This window comes from Salvelinus fontinalis, chromosome 26 (assembly GCF_029448725.1).
Source record: "Salvelinus fontinalis isolate EN_2023a chromosome 26, ASM2944872v1, whole genome shotgun sequence".
Classification (NCBI taxonomy): Eukaryota; Metazoa; Chordata; class Actinopteri; order Salmoniformes; family Salmonidae; genus Salvelinus; species Salvelinus fontinalis.
In genome coordinates, this window is record NC_074690.1 from 19842364 (window position 1) to 19860233 (window position 17870).

At 39.7% G+C, this 17870-nt stretch overlaps 1 protein-coding gene and 1 pseudogene across 1 annotated transcript; both read left to right on the plus strand.

Annotated features, from left to right (window-relative positions):
* The first annotated feature begins 2736 nt into the window (after positions 1 to 2736).
* LOC129823859 (gamma-interferon-inducible lysosomal thiol reductase-like) lies at positions 2737 to 7321 on the plus strand. Its single transcript, XM_055882903.1, has 7 exons — positions 2737 to 2983; positions 3802 to 3990; positions 4135 to 4209; positions 4443 to 4532; positions 4821 to 4973; positions 5130 to 5198; positions 6815 to 7321. The coding sequence occupies exons 1-7, from the start codon at positions 2867 to 2869 to the stop codon at positions 6884 to 6886; spliced, it is 765 nt and encodes a 254-aa protein (XP_055738878.1). The 5' UTR covers positions 2737 to 2866; the 3' UTR covers positions 6887 to 7321.
* Positions 7322 to 8626: 1305 nt separating this feature from the next.
* Positions 8627 to 10666, plus strand: LOC129824591 (mpv17-like protein 2; annotated as a pseudogene).
* The last annotated feature ends 7204 nt before the right edge of the window (positions 10667 to 17870 follow it).

Genomic DNA, 17870 nt, shown 5'->3' on the forward strand with positions numbered 1-17870 from the left:
CAGATACCAAGGTGTTTTGTGGAGAGGAAAAGAGTGATAGTGCCAATATTTTGATAATCATTGTGATTGGAGGATAGCTGTGAAGGTTATCGAATCAGGATCAGGATTTCCTCGAGCTCATTAATGAGAGAATGTTCATATTTGAAGATGGCGAAAAGGCCAGTCTCTTTGGAAATGACAAGGAGTGGAAAGGAGTGGCATCTTAGCTATCCACTGAGTGTACAAAACATTAGGAACACCTTCCTAATATTAAGTTGGACCCCCTTTTGCCCTCAGAACAGCCTCAATTCGTCGGGGCATGGACTCTGCAAGGTGTCGAAAGTGTTCCACAGGGATGCTGGCCCATGTTGACTCCAATGCGTCCCACAGTTGTGTCAAGTTGGCTGGATGTCCTTTGGTGGTGGACCATTCTTGATACACACAGGAAACTGTTGAGCTTGAAAAACCCAGCAGCGTTGCAGTTCTTGACACACTCAAACTGGTGCGCCTGGCACCTACTACCATACCCAGTTCAAAGGCACTTCAATCTTTTGTCTTACCCATTCATCCTCTGAATCGCACACATACACAATCATTATCTCAATTGTCTCAAGGCTTAAAAATAATTATTTAACCTGTGTCCTCCCCTTAATATAGACTGATTGAAGTGGATTTAACAAGTGACATCAATAAGGGATCATAGCTTTCACCTGGATTCACCTGGTCAGTCTCTCATGGAAAAAGCAGGTGTGCTTAATGTTTTGTACACTCAGTGTATTGAGAATTAAGAAATACAAATTATGCCTACAGAAAGCTGAGACCCTCCTCTCTTTGACTGGGCCAAGGGGACTAAGCTTCCAAAGCTGTGTTTTTCCCATGATTGCATTTTGAAATGTTTTACAATCATAAAGCATTTTTCTCTCAGGCACATGGGGGGAGAGGAGAGTGGCTCGCTCACCACAGCAGCAGGCCCCAGCGAGGGCACAGGCACAGAGGCCAGGCAGACACTTTCATTACAGGAATCATGTGGATAATGCACTTCACAGTCTGACCAAATCATGGTTTTAGCCGCCCAAAAATAGGACATTTTGAGTGAGGTGACAATGTAGAATATGCTCTTTCTACCATTATAGGCACCTTTTAAGTTTTTTCCGTTCCATGATCTTTGCTGTCTAACTGATGACAGAGTTGGAGCAGATCTCTTTCATGATGCTGCGTTTTACTTTGAATGTGAGTTTGTGCGACCTCAACTCAGCATATCAGAAAACCGGGCTGACCATCTTGGTAGTGGGGCGGCCGTTGCCCACTGATAAGCCAAAGGCTCATTATAGACTAGGATAACAGACAAATTGCGCAAAAATAATAATAGTAAAATAAAATCTTAACAGGCCCATGGGCCGCCGGCCATGTCACCTTTCTCATTGTTTTATTTTGCTAGAATAGTTTATTTATTTTAGATTTTTATTTTATCCCATTTTCTCTCCAATTTTCATGGTATCCAATCACTAGTAATTACTATCTTGTCTCATCGCTACAACTCCCGTACGGGCTCGGGAGAGACGAAGGTCGAAAGCCATGCGTCCTCTGAAACACAACCCAACCAAGCCGCACTGCTTCTTAACACAGCGCGCCTCCAACCCGGAAGCCAGCTGCACCAATGTGTCGGAGGAAACACCGTGCACCTGGCTCCCTTGGTTAGCGCGCAGGAGTCCCTACCGGCCAAACCCTCCCTAACCCAAACAACGCTAGGCCAATTGTGCATCGCCCCAAGGACCTCCCGGTCGCGGCCGGCTGCAACAGAGCCTGGGCGCGAACCCAGAGTCTCTGGTGGCGCAGCTAGCGCTGTGATGCAGTGACCTAGACCACTGCGCCACCCGGGAGTAGAATAGTTTTTTTGTGTGTCAATTTTGACCAGCCCATCCAACTAAAAAATAGCCCAGCCCATCTGGCATTTTCCATAATTGCCAGATGGGTAATCTGCCCCTGCTCTTACCTCTACATCTCACGCTCTTTCCACATCAGTCCCTTACAGTAACAATATCTATCTGGTTAAAGCCTGCAGGTATCATGCTTTATAACTTGTTATAATAAGCATGTACATGTATGAGCATCAGCCTTTGTAATATATTATCAAATGTATTATAATTAAGCCTCCCGTGGAGGTGTGGTATATGGCCAATATACCAGGCTAAGAGCTGTTCTTATCAGAGTGCCTGGATACAGCCCTTAGCCGTGGTATATTGGCCATATACTACAAACCCCAGAGGTGCCTTATTTTTTTTTATTAAAAACTGGTTACCAATGTAATTAGACTAGTAAAAATATATATTTTGTCATACCCCTGGTATATAGTCCGAAATACAACGGCTTTCAGCCAATCAGCATTCAGGGCTCGAACCACCCGGTTTATAATAAGGCTTATAAAATGTTATGTCTCTACGTACAGTATCAACTTTTAAACTTTTTTCAGAATGTCTGGTAGGCTTTAAGTAGTAGGGTATAGTCAGGATAAGAGACTATTATAATACATTATAACAGGGCATACGTGCTTGACAATACATTATGCATCATAATGAATATCTGCTTTGCCACAATAAACACCAACAAGAGTTGGGTGAAACAAAGTTAAACAAATACCTCCAGGTAGATAACAAATCGTGACAATATAATCAATATCAAGACAATCCCAACTCGTGATATGATACAATGTAACGCAAACTTTGCCGGTGTTTAGTGACGCTGTTAGTGGTCACATGACTGAGAACAAATCGTAAAATCGAAAATATATTTACTTAGCTAGAGGGTACCGTGATATAATTTGAATCACTATATATAGAGTAGATTTACTGACTGTGGCCAGTGTCTGTCGTCTTGTGCTGAAGGGAAGATGAAGGGTATTATTCTGTTTACACTTTTGACCACCTGGTCAAATGTAGATTGCAAGTCTTGCTCATATTCTCCATCGCAGTGGTGTACCTCTTTGGACTCAGCCATCGAATGTGGGGTAAAATAAGTTCACTTGACGAGTTTCTTGTCGTAATTAAATGTATGCAATGTTTTGGTAACACATTGACTTAAACTGTGTGTTGTGGTTGTATCGCTGTAATTGGACTACAATTTACAACGGGTGAGAACGATATCTTCGTAGCCTGTATCTTAGATTTGTTGGGGTGTGTTTTGATTGGTCAGGGGAAAGTGATCTCCGATCACCACTGAGGAGGCAACTGGGCAATTTCTTGGTAACGGAATTACGTCAAGACAAATTACCAAACAAAAACCATTGATTTCAAAGTTTAACAAACCATACAACTCTATGCACAATGACTCATTTTAACAATTTTCACAGAACATTTTACAAAAACACATTTACAGGAATAACTGTGCAGATACAACGTTTGGTAACAGAATAAAACTGTGAGATTTTTGTTGTTATGTATCTTGTTCAAAGTTTTCATTGTGCATACAGTTGGGTTGGTGAAACTTTGAAGTCAATGGTTTTTGTTTGGCATATATTTTAAAGTAATAAATTGGAGTCTCAGCATAATTCCGTTGCTGTGGAATTGCCCAACTTTTACTTCAGTAGAGAATGAGGAAGAGAATGAGAAAAATGTATGTTTGTACATTAAAAATAATATTAAAATATAATATCAACACCCATAATTGTCTCTACAGATTCTGCTTGACATATAGACCCTATTTAGGCCTAAAAATTCAACCATACTGTGTGTGTTTGTTAACTTGTATGGCTTTACTGTAAAGGCAACAAAAATACACAGCACAAGAAACAGGTTATCAGTTGAGTCTTTACTTTTATTGTGGCAGGTTCTGAAGCAGTGCCTGGAAACCAATGCCACCAAGGCCAACACGCTGGAGCAGTCAGTTCAGGTGGAGCTGTATTATGAGTCTCTGTGCCCAGCATGCCGCTCCTTCCTCACCTCACAGCTCTTACCCACATGGACCATGCTGCAGGACGCCATGAGTGTCACGCTGGTGCCCTATGGAAATGCAGGAGTAAGTACACTAGGCTAGAGACGATGACTCTCATCTCATGAATCTTGCTTTGAGTTTGGATATAATACTTGGAAGTCGTTATCAGTGGATGGAGTTGAGGAATGTTGTGTTTAGTCAAAGTAATTTCTGTTTGTCTCACTACAGGAATCTTTTGATGGGAAGAAGTATCAATTCACCTGTCAGCACGGTGAAGAAGAGTGTCTTGGAAACATGATCGAGGTGAGATTTTAGTAATGCTTTATTTTACATTCTACCAGGTAGTTATTTATTATTTATTAGAACAGTAATTACCGATTAATTGCCTAGCAATTACACTCATTGACGCATCACTAAAGTACCAGAAAGTATTAATTGTCACCATATAGTTTCTTAGTTACTACCATGTAAATACCAGGTAATACCAGCTTAAAATGGGCTGAAACATGTGTTTTTTTCCCTCTCTCTCTCCTCAGACCTGCATATTGAATGTTACAGGAAGTAATGCGTTCCAGATAATCTACTGCATGGAGGCCTCCACTGATGTGGTTAAAGCAGGCGAGAAGGTGAGTGACATTAACTCTTACCTTCTCTCTATCTACACAAAACCATGAAAAGACCCTACCTCAAACAATATACAGCACTCCCTATTTTTATTCTAATACCCTTGAGAAATAGGAACAAAAAGTTATAGAATGGACTGAGTTTTTGTGCTTGATGATTGATGAAATGCTCTGCTCACATAAGATAGTGTAAAAGGGTATGGCTGGAGGGAAATATGAGATATGACTGGATTGCATTGTAAATATGAGGATACTTGGAAATAGTGTTCTGACCACCTCTTCCCTTGACAGTGTGTGGAGCTCTATGACCCAAACACCAAGTGGGAGAGCATCATGACCTGTGTGAAGGGAGACCAGGGGAATCAGCTAATGCATCAGAACGCAGTGAAGACTGGTGCCCTGAAGCCAACCCACAACTATGTGCCTTGGATTGTCATCAATGGGGTAAGTTCAATGAGGCAAAATATTTGTGTTTCTTGTGTCTGCATTGCTATTAATACTTTGTGTTAACTGTATTACAAACCGCTACGAGTAAGGTGTTTTACCACTCAACAACGTTTATTGCCTCGATTGTTATAGTAATCTGGAAACTTTTCTCAGGAGCACACAGAAGAACTTCAGGACAAAGCAATGTCTTCACTCTTCACTCTGATCTGCAGCATGTACAAGGTAAGTTTTGGCCCGCCAAAAAACACCATTCCAATATTTACCGCATAATGTCTTATCCATCCATTCTTCTTTCCTTGTTTCTATGCATCTTTTTTCCTGTCTATAGAAACCACTGTGTATAGAATAGCCTTTACATATACTGTACCATTGATGGTAAGTCAGTACCTGATGAAGTTGATATTTCTTGACGCCATACTCCATCCAACCTTTTCTGAGTCAAGATCACTTCGCAGTCAAAAAGCAAGAGATCTACCACCTAGATTTTTTTAAAGCATGGCTTAAAAAATTTAACATTCACCTAATAAAACAGTTCTGTAGGAAGGCGGTTTGTGCAGTAGGCCTACTAGCCTACATTATCTCAGTATATTGACTATACAGTTGTCTGGCCTGCCAATATTGTTCTTCTCAGACCATATAATATTTCAAAACCCAAGCTTTGATAACAAAATAGATCAGTTGTATGATTTGCGAGGCACAGCTGAGCAAAAATTGAAATAATTCTCTTTTTGATTTTACTGGACTGATGGTACCTGTATCTGATGGTCATGGTGCTTTCAAGACAACTGGAAACTCGGGGGGAAAATGAGGTCAAATCATGACGTCAGTGATCTTCAGGTTGGAAAGCCGGAGCTGTAGAAAGATGCCAGAGTTTCCGACTTGGAATTCTGAGTTGGATGACCGTGGAAAACTATTATTTGTCTTGAATGCACTGAAGTCGGAAGTCTGAGATTTCCGAGTTCCCAGTTGTTTTGAACACGGCATTAGTCTCAGCGGAGGGAGGGAGAGAGCAGCAGAGGGTCCCCCTCTCACTGTCCCTGCTCTCTCCTTTCTTTCCTCCGGTGAGACTGACCAGAGAGAGGGGACACCGTCTTTCACCTGATGGGAAAACTCAAGTCGCACCGCATCTGCACAAATCCATGTTGTTCCTATGACCAGAGAAAGTGAAATATTCCTCAATATTAAAAAAGACACGAAGAGCTGCTGATAATAATAATATTAATAAAAACGCAGGGCTATCGATACACTTATCTACTAATTCATTGCAGCGCAAGTGGAAGTAGGGAGAAGTGCATTTTATGTATTGTAATTGTGTTGAATAAAAACAGTGTTGACAGTGCTGAATAAAAACTTAGACATGAACTCACTCAAAAACAGCAGCTCTTTGCTGTATTCTTTGACAGTCACTCTCTGGTCCTGGTTTTAAAAGTTATTACATCTCATGTAGGCTAGTTGCCTATCAAACTTCGCTGTGGCCAGGGTCGTGGAAGCTGTAGGAACGGTGATTTGAGCTATCCGATTTGCCAGCACAGTATGCGACCTCAGTTTAGCCACAGATCTCCTGGTCCGCCGGGCAGGTGAAGCTTGTCTTTTCAGACAATTAAATGGTTCAAAATTGGAACACTTCACCTGCCCGGTGTGCAGGACTTGTGAATCAAATGCAACACCAATAATATAAATAAAGGATAGCAAACCTTTATCGTTGACTTTTCTACAGAAATGTTTGGTGATGGACTAGGATCGCGAATCGACCGGTTGGTGACTACTGCACTAGAGTGTGCTGTAGGAATAAGAAAGATAGTCCTTTGATTTCTGTTCTCTGTCATATTCTCCTTTAGGGGTCCAAGCCTGAAGCCTGTAGTACGGCTCTGATGAAACGACATAGAAGTTACAGTTACCATGACGAGTAAATCATCTACGTCTCAACACTGCACTATACTGCCATGTGCCTCTGTGTTTGATTGCTAAATATGGATGGTAAATGCTCACTTAAAAATGTGTGGTATCAATCATGTTTTAACGCTATCAATGCTTTAAAAAAATCTGGTTTAACTATCAATATTACACAATTATTCAAAAATCAAGAAAATGGACGTCATGTACTGTTTCATTGCTCAATGAATGAGCCTTTGTGGAATGAGCTGTGTGGAATGAGCTGTGTGGAATGAGCTGTGTGGAATGAGCTGTGTGAAATGAGCTGTGTGGAATGAGCTGTGTGGAATGAGCTGTGTGAAATAAGGCTCTCTGATAGCAATCAATTTTTTATAAAGTGATGAAGTTTCACTAGCCTTTGTAAATGAATAATAATAATGAATACGAAATTAAAGTAAACTACTTTAAAAGGACTTCTTTATTAAATCTGCGTTTTATGTTGAATGTGATACGTGTTTATCCTATTAGATCAGATATTTCTTTTTTGACAGGCGCTGTGGGGATGAATACCTTTTTGAGTGAGTGCTCTTACAGTAGAAGGCTTGTCGTGGTTGTCATGGTTCTGCATAGCTTCGCTGAGTCTTGCCTAGTGGAGACCGCAGACAAACCAGTGACATGTCAAGCCTCTTCCCTGGCGGTTTAATAGGACTGTCTGTGCTGCTTTCAGTGCTGTTAAAGAGACATGTTCTCCCTTGTTATACTGCTGATTAAGGGTCATGTCCTTCAACATCATTTGGTGTGTCTATTGGAGCATGATGTAAAAATGTAAGATCGAAAGTTTGACGGCTACAAGATTTCACGCTGTCTGATTTTTCTTTGGTTGCATTTCTTAATCAAAACGAAATAATGGAAGAATGAATAGCCTACTCACAGACCTTACACACTGATCTAAAGCTGAAGATGCTGGTGTTGTGTAGACCCTATCTAGTTTTGGATGGATGCACCATTTTTATTTAACTGTTTGGTTATCCAAAAACATCTAACCTTTACACTATGGATTATGGTCCCAGGTGTATCAGTGACAAAACTGAAGTGTGGATATTCTAATCAGTGTCTTTTTAATCAAATCAGAAATATGACCTTTGCACCTTTTCTATGCTTCTAATGTGATTTATAGAAGGTGACATAGTAGCCTATCAGTGGAGGCTGGTGGGAGGAGTTATAGGAGGATGGGCCATTGTAATGGCTTGAATGGAATAAATGGAGCAGAGTCAAACATATGGAAAACATGTGTTTGACTCCGTTCCATGAATTCCCTTGCAGGCTTTACGATGAGCCCTTCCTCCTATAACTCCTCCCACCAGCCTCCTCTGTAGCCTATTCTTAGAAGGTTACAGTATGTCAAAACAATTCAATGTTCATCTAGAGATTTAATTTGTCAAGTCACTTTTCTATCATACTACTTCTTTGATGAATCAGAATTGCACATCATTTATGAAAGGGATCTTGTGCTTCAGCTAGATAGTTTTTTTGTGCAGCATTGGGGAGTATGATGTCCTCAAACTCCTCGCTATTATGCATTTGACACCAATGCTATGTATAAACCCTAGATGAGTTAGGGGAAGCTGCTTTGAAGCCAAAGAGAATGCCAAGAGTGTGCAAAGCTGTCATCAAGGCAAAGGTGGCTACTTTAAAGAATCTCAAATATATTTTGATTTGTTTAACACTTTTTGGTTACTACTATGTCTTCACTAGCTTTCTACAATGTAGAAAATAGTGAAAATAAATAAAAAACCTTGACTGAGGGGTGGCAGGTAGCCTAGTGGTTAGAACGTTGGACTAGTAACCGAAAGGTTGCAAGATCAAATCCCCAAGGTAAAAATCTGTTGTTCTGCCCCTGAACAAGGCAGTTAACCCACTGTTCCTAGGCTGTCATTGAAAATAAGAATTTGTTCTAAACTGACTTGCCTAGTTAAATAAAGGTAAAATGAGTAGGTGTGTCCAAACTTTTGACTGGTACTGTACATCAATAACATTGAACATTTATCCTAGTGGACCACTTACTGGATAACCGTCGTTTGGAATAATAATCATGATTCCTCAGTCGAGCAGACAGTTTCCCGTCAAGATTACAGGTTACTGGAAGCCGTTTTTCAACAGCAGGTTTCTTATTGTAACCAATACTGTGAGCTGTGGGGGCATGCTTGCCGCCGGCAATATCATTCAGCAAACCAGAAAAAAATGGAGTGTCCCTGAAAGGGCTTGTGACTGGGCTCATACAGGTAAGGTCCAGGACCAAGGACAGCAATCTGTGATGTATGAATTAACTTTTGAAAGACAATGAACATGAATGTGCGAGGGCAAGATATATTCCTAATCATAACCAAAAGAAAATGTATAGCATAAAAAAAGTTCAACCATAATATTCCAAAACATACTTCTCTCTAATTGTATCCTTTATATTGATAAGATTATTGCATATTTTCCTTGTGTTTTCCAATATACAATACAGTAGTATATAGGTGTCACTATTTGCAAGGACATATATTTCATGTTGCTGTATTACACTGCCCTCTGTAGTTTGCATATTTTGCAGTAGGATGTTCAATGGGGCCTTTCATGCGCTACTTGTACCAGTGGCTGGACATGTTATTTTTGTCAGCAATGCTCTACCTACTGTCAGCAAGAAAGTCCTCACCGATCAGCTGATTGCATCACTGACCATGGAGCATAGTATTTCATAGGGGAGTGTGTTTTTTCAAGTTTTTTTTTAAGTCAGCGTTAACAGTATACTAAGTTAAATCAATGTCAACGTGGACTGTTTGCTTGCTCTTATGGAAAAGCTCCCAACAAAACTCACTAAAGTGGGGTTGGAGGGACTTCCATAGATGGGAGATACTGTTTTTTTTTTATCTTCCTACAGGTATGGGCAAGATGGAGGGCCATAATCTGTCTGAGGGGTTGGAGAAATTCAAAGACAAGTTCTGGGAGTTCTACAAGGTTAGTGGAATAGTATGACTGTGTTGTTCATATCTTAGCTGTCACGTTCTGACCTTAGTTCCTTTTTATGTATTTATTTTAGTTTGGTCAGGGCGTGAGTTGGGGTGGGCATTCTATGTTGTTATTCTATGTTGTGTTCTATACGTTATATTTCTATGTGTTTGGCCTATTATGGTTCTCAATCAGAGGCAGGTGTCAGTCGTTGTCTCTGATTGGGAGCCATATTTAGGTAGCCTGTTTTCCCACTATGGGTTGTGGGTAGTTGTTTTCCGTTTTAGTGTTTTCACCATTCGGGACTGTTTCAGTTTTCATTTTGATTCTCTTGTTCTTTTTGTATTTTGTATTCATTCTCATTAAAAGTTATTATGGATACGTACCACGCTGCATTTTGGTCCTCCTCTCCTTCCACCAACGAAAGTCGTTACACTAGCCCTAATTATTCCCTACAATTTGGCCTTTGTATTCTCTATCCTCTTACCTGCTTGATTTTATTGTCCTTTGTTCGGAGGGCATTTATTGTATCTTGCTTTTTAATGTATTCAGTTACCTGATAAGAATGGTTTGGATCAGAAGCATAGGCCCATTGTACTCTATATTTCTGTATTGACACCCCTCTAGTTCTCAAGGTTTGTTTGTGATTCTTTTCCTTCCAGGTGGACTGGTGTGTTTGGCCCGCGGTACAGGTTATCAACTTCTACTTCTTGCCCCCTAAGTTCCGAGTCTTCTATGTTAGGTGTTCCCAAGGTACGCGCAATGTCTTCTGGGGTACGCCAAATAAACATGTGATTCACAGTCAGTTACACATATCAGTGTTGTAATAAGGTAATAATACATGTATAGGAGACTACATTAGTCGCTGCATTTGTGTTATTTAAAAAAATATAAATTTTATTCATAGATAAGGAATAGCTTTTTCAAGCATCTTAAAATATAGATAAAATCTTGATTATCGTTGATTTAAATTGTGTATTTTAATTCAACAGATTCCTTTACTGGTATGGCTTGAATGTATAATTTATAATATGCCTGTAGGTTTCTTGTGCTTTTTATTAAAGTTAAATTCAGGGCTTACGATATGATATCTTTTAATACAGTATGTCAATGTAGCAATCTAATACTCTAGCTGCATAATCAATGATTATGTTAAACCCCCAAAACAAAATGTGTGTTTATAATTGCATTGTAACAGTGTAACATACAAAGTCCAGATGTATTTATTAACGAGATCAGTAGGCCTATAAATAAATAAGAAAAGTTTCACATGCAACCCAACAAGATCGAACAACATTATGCATAGATATGCCTACCACATACGTTTGATGTTGATTTGGACACTACAGCATTTAGTTCTCCTGTTGTCTCTACAACTACTTTATTCAGTCAGGCATTCTGAGACCATTTTCGAGGAGAGACTACAGCAGAAGGCCTGCCTAATTTTGGGACAATTTATTTTGTTTGTGGTAAAGTGCTGATGTTGTAAGAGATATGGAGAAGACACGCAATTAGGCTAACAGGTGATTCAAAAAACATTTTGTATTTCCATAGCAAGTTGTGCACAAAAACGTATCAAGAAGTTATCGTATGTGTTACATTGTGTGTACACTGCGTATTGGAAATGTTTTACCTGCATGAACAAAATTGTGTGTTTTGTATCCTCAAGATGGCATTCTTTTCCCCTTTCTGAGAGCCTAGAAGACTAGCGCGCAATGCTACTGCACATAAGCTACCTACTGAAATGGGCTAGGCATAGGCCTACCTCCGTTTGCAGACCTGGTGATTCGGTGATGGCGATTGTCTATTTTTTTTAACAGAACGCGTTTTATTACGTATTGGATGCCTTTCAAACTCAAATTCAGCTAGGGTCAACGTAGGTTATCTCCTCATCAGTAGATAACATTATGCAACATATAAACTCTAGCGAACTCTGGCCTGCCAAACCAGATTGTGGCGATACACATGCATGAATAATGGCATGTAATGAAGTATAGACTAGTATCTCTATTTCAAACCAGCATCTCTATTCTCATCTCTAGCTCTGCAGCTGAACAGTCATCTCTTCATTTTGTATCGTAGTACAAATCCGATTAGGACCCCATCGGCAACATCAAAGCTTGACATGGACATTTAGCTCTGCATACAGAAGGGTTGAGGAGTGCAAAAGGCCAGTTCAGCCAAATGTCTTAAGGGTATTATGAAACATCTATCTATGACATGATCAAAAACAATGTTCCACAACTGGCGGCACCTGCGGTTTAATTGATTTGGCCGACCAAGTTTTCTGAGCCCCAAATAATATGCAATATATACACACTATATATACAAATTTGTGGATTCGGGCTATTTCAACCACACCCGTCGCTGACAGGTGTATAAAGTCAAGCACACACCATGCAATATCCATAGACAAACATCGGTAGTAGAATGGCCTTACTGAAGAGCTCAGTGACTTTCAAAGTGGCACCGTCATAGGATGCCACCTTTCCAACAAGTCAGTTCGTAAATGTTTTGCCCTGCTAGAGCTGCCCCGGTAAAACTGTAAGTGCTGTTGTTGTGAAGTGGAAACATCTAGGAGCAGCAATGGCTCAGCTGCGAAGTGGTAGGTTACACAAACTCACAGAACGGGACCGCCGAGTGCTGAAGCGCATAGCGTGTAAAAATCGTCTGTCCTCAGATGCAACACTCACTACCGAGTTCCAAACTGCCTCTGGAAGCAACGTCAGCACAAGAACTGTTCGTCTGGAGCTTCATGAAATGGGTTTCCATGGCTGAGCAGCCGCACACAAGCCTAAGATCACCATGTGCAATGGCAAGCGTCGACTGGAGTGGTGTATAGCTCACCGCCATTGGACTCTGGAGCAGTGGAAAGCATTCTCTGGAGTGATGAATCAAGCTTCACCGTTTGGCGGATGCTAGGATAACGCTACCTGCCCGAACACATAGTGTCAACTGTAAAGTTTGGTGGAGGAGGAATAATGGTCTGGGACTGTTTTTCATGTTTCAGGCTCCTTAGTTCCAGTAAAGGGAAGTCTTAACGCTACAGCATGCAATGACATTCTAGATGATTCTGTGCTTCCAACTTTGTGGCAACAGTTTGGGGGAAGCCCTTTTTGGTTTCAGCATGACAATGCCCCCGTGCACAAAGCGAGGTCCATTCAGAAATGGATTGTCGAGATCGGTGTGGAAGAACTTGACTGGCCTGCACAGAGCCCTGACCTTCTTGTCAATATGGGGGCGCTGTTTTCACTTTGTAAAAATTCATTCCCAAATTAAACTGCCTCGTACTCAATTCTTGCTCGTACAATATGCATATTATTATTACTATTGGATAGAAAACACTCTCTAGTTTCTAAAACCGTTTGAATTATATCTGTGAGTAAAACAGAACTCAAGTTGCAGCTAACTTCCTGTCAGGAAGTGAGAAATCTGAAATCGGGCACTCTGTTCCAGGGTCAGTTTATTAATTTGCATGTAATCTATGAGTCGACATGCACTGCATACGATTTCCCCTAGATGTCAGTAAGCAGTGAGAATTGGAATGGGGTTGCTAGGCAGATCTGAGGCCATATAAAGGCTCTTGGAACGTGGGGTGCACTCTTTTCAACGTTCGTCATGGAGCAAGACAGACCTCAGGATGGCATTCTGAAAAGCTCTCGTTATAGGCCTTAGATATATCCGGCTCTGATTTTATTCGATATAGGTGTTAAAGACATCATAATGTAGTTATTTTAAACCGAGTTATATCAGTTTATATCAGTATATTGCGATTTTCGGATATTTCTTTGTGCTGCGTTATGAAGAGTTGGACACGTCTGGGCCACATAGCTAATGTTTGCTGCTAATTCCTAAGTTGAAGACGACAATCTACAACCGAGCAACGATGATTCTGGATAAAGGACCACTTGCACAAGATTCTGATGGAAGCTCATCAAAAAGTAAGAACTATTTATGATGTTAATTCATTGTTCTGTTGAAAAATGTTACACTACTATTCCGCCATTAATTTCGGTGCGGTCTCGCTTTAACGCACGCTGTATGTCGTAGTAACGTTAATTTTAAAAATCTAACACAGCGGTTGCATTAAGAATTAATGTATCTTTCATTTGCTGTCCAACCTGTATTTTTTAGTCAAGTTTATGATTAGTTATTGATTAGATTAGGTGCCTCTCCCAAGATTTCTCCTGACATTTTGTTGGCAGCTTGGCTACTATTCTCATTGTATAACCACGATTTGTGCCGCAAAATATGCACATTTTCGAACAAACAATATATGTATTGTGTAATATGATGTTATAGGACTGTCATCTGATGAAGTTTAGAGAATGGTTGGTGAAAAATGTAATATCTTTTGCTGGCTTATTCGCTATCGCTAACGTGCATGAATCAATCCTGCTGTGTGGTTGGCTATTGTAGTAAGCTAATATAATGCTAGATTGTGTTTTCGCTGTAAAACACTTAAAGAATCTGAAATATTGGCCTGATTCACAAGATCTTTGTCTTTCATTTGCTGTACGCTGTGTATTTTTCATAAATGTTTTATGATGAGTATTTAGGTAATTCACGTTGCTCTCTGTAGTTATTCTAGTTGCTTTGGTGAGAGTTGTGATGGTGGCTGCAATGTAAAACTATGATTTATACCTGAAATATGCACATTTTTCGAACAAAACATATGCTATACAATAAATATGTTATCAGACTGTCATCTGATGAAGTTGTTTCTTGGTTAGTGACTATTTATATCTTTATTTGGTCGAATTTGTGATAGCTACCTATGCAGGAAAAAAATGGTGGGGAAAAAAAGTTGTGTCTTTTGCTATGGTGGTTAGCTAATAGAAATACATATTGTGTCTTCCCTGTAAAACATTTTAAAAATCAGAAATGATGGCTGGATTCACAAGATGTGTATCTTTCATTTGGTGTCTTGGACTTGTGATTTCATGAACATTTTATTATATGATATCCCTGTGGCTTTAGGCTAGGCTATGCTAGTCAGCTTTTTTGATGGGGGGGATCCCGGATCCGGGTTTGTGACTCGTTAGAGGTTTTAACCTCTCTGGGACAGTGGGACGCTTGCGTCCCACTTGGGGAGCACCCCCCACCCACCCCCCACTGATTAGCATCGCTAGCATAGCGTCACAATTAAATAGTAGCATCTAAGTATCATTAAATCACAAGTCCAAGACACCAAATGAAAGATACAGATCTTGTGAATAAAGCCACCATTTCAGATTTTTAAAATGTTTTACAGGGAAGACAAAATATGTAAATCTATTAGCTAACCACGTTAGCAAAAGACACCACTTTTCTAACTCCATCAGTTTCTTACTCCATCAGGTGCTATCACAAATTCGACCAAATAAAGATATAAATAGCCACTAACCAAGAAAAAACTTCATCAGATGCCAGTCTGATAACATATTTATTGTATAGCATAGGTTTTGTTAGAAAAATTTGCATATTTCAGGTATAAATCATAGTTTGCCATTGCAGCCACCATCACAAATCTCACCAAAGCGACTAGAATTACTACAGAGAGCAACGTGTATTACCAATTTACTCATCATAAAACATTTCTTAAAAATACACAGCGCATAGCAATGGAAAGACACAGATCTTGTGAATTCAGACAACATTTCAGATTTTCTAAGTGTTTTACAGCGAAAACACAATAAATCGTTATATTAGCATACCACATATGCAAACGTTACCCGAGCATTGATTCAAGCCAAAGAGAGCGATATCGTTATCATCGCCAAAATATATTAATTTTTTCACTAACCTTCTCAGAATTCTTCCGATGACACTCCTGTAACATCATATTACAACATACATATAGAGTTTGATCGAAAATGTGCATATTTAGCCAGAAAAATCGTGGTTATACAATGAGAATAGTAGCCAAACTGGTCTGAAAATGTCGGGCGCCATCTTTGAGAGTGATCTAGTCTAATCGATAACTAATCATAAACTTGACTAAAAAATACAGGGTTGACAGGAATCGAAAGACAAATGAGTTCTTAATGCAATCGCTGAATTACATTTCTAAAATTATCCTTACTGTGCAATACAGGGTTCGCCAAGTGAAGCTACAACAAAAAAAATGGCAGAATATGCGTTTAACATTTTTCTACAGAACAACGATTTATCATCATAAATAGTTCTTACTATGAGCTGATCTTCCATCAGAATCTTGGGCAATGAATCCTTTCTCCGGTCTAATCGTCTTTTGGTCGAAATATGTCCTCTTGCCCTGTCGAAATGGCCACTAACGTTCGGCATGTACTGGAAACGTGCCCAGCGGTTCAAAGTGCATCACAAAGGAAGGCCTAAAAATCGCACTAAACGGATATAAATTGCTATAAAACGGTTTAAATTAACTACCTTATGATGTTTTTAACACCTATAACGAGTAAAAACATGACCGGAGAAATATTACTGGCTAAACAACAGCTTGGAAAGAGAGCCAGTCCGACGTCCATCGTGCGTCAGGCGCAGGAAGAAAAGGAAGCTACTTCCACCTTGTACTCTTTTATACAGGCCCTGATTGCGCAATCGACTCCATTCAAAGCGTCACCACGTACTGACATCCAGAGGAAGACGTAGGCAGTGTTTTTATCCTTATAGCATTTACAGGGACCTTAAAACTGACCCCAGATCAGGGGCCAAGATTTCTGAAATCTCACTCCCTGTCAGGAAAAGTGCTGTAGAATGAGTTCTGTTTCACTCAGAGACATAATTCCAACGGCTATAGAAACTAGAGAGTGTTTTCTATCCAATAATAATAATAATATGCATATTGTACGAGCAAGAATTGAGTACGAGGCCGTTTGAAATGGGCACGATTTAGCTGGCTACTCAATAACGCCCCCTGCAGCCATAAGAAGTTAAGGGCCATGATTCTGGGATGAGATGTTCGACGAATGTCCACATACTTTTGGCCATGTAGTGTATATATTTTTTTGTTGTTGAACATAAAATATTGTAAAAACACCAGCTAATCAACACCAAATTATTTTAATTTGGTAAATCTATCAAAGTATTCCAAAGCATAGACCTAATAGAGAAATATAACCTACAGTAGGCCTAATAGAGAAATATAACCTACTGTTGGCCTAATAGAGAAATATAACCTACAGTAGACCTAATAGAGAAATATAACCTACATTAGACCTAATAGAGAAATATAACCTACAGTAGGCCTAATAGAGAAATATAACCTACAGTAGACCTAATAGAGAAATATAACATACAGTAGACCTAATAGAGAAATATAACCTACAGTAGGCCTAATAGGAAAATGCTATCTACCTTAGGCCTATGTGACCATATACAAATGAAAGCAAGGTTTGCAATGATCATGCTTTAGTGAAATATTGTATATGTCGGGACTTCTTGCGGTCAATTTGTCGTTTAATTTATTTATAATTATGTTCTGGCCCCTTAACCATTCACTCAAGAAAAAAATTGGCCCGTGGCTGAATCTAGTTGATGATTCCTGATCTAAAACATGGTACTTAAATAATTTCCTTGGAACTGTTTGTCAGCTTGGCTCATAGTGTAGGACCTGTGGGAAGTGTGAAGAGCAACTCCCCATCAAGGTTTTTCAGCTCAACAGAGGTAACATATTTCCAATGTATTGTTATTCCTTTATCATACTACATCTACTGAGTCAGTTGTTCCTGGACAGCATATTGTTAGTCCAATGAATGTAATAATATTAGGTAGGCCTATTCTATAGATTTGTTAGGTCTATTTCCACTCTTGTCAAATAGTGGAGTAAAGGAATACATTTGTTTTGACTGTATTTTGAAATATAATAAACATGATTATTTTTGTAAGTATAAAAAAAATTACAATACAAAACATACACATACAAATGACAACATACAGACGCACACAAACACCCACATCACCCCTGCCCAGACCCACCTGTTCACACCCACATCACCCCTGCCCAGACCCACCTGTTCACACCCACATCACCCCTGCCCAGACCCACCTGTTCACACCCACATCACCCCTGCC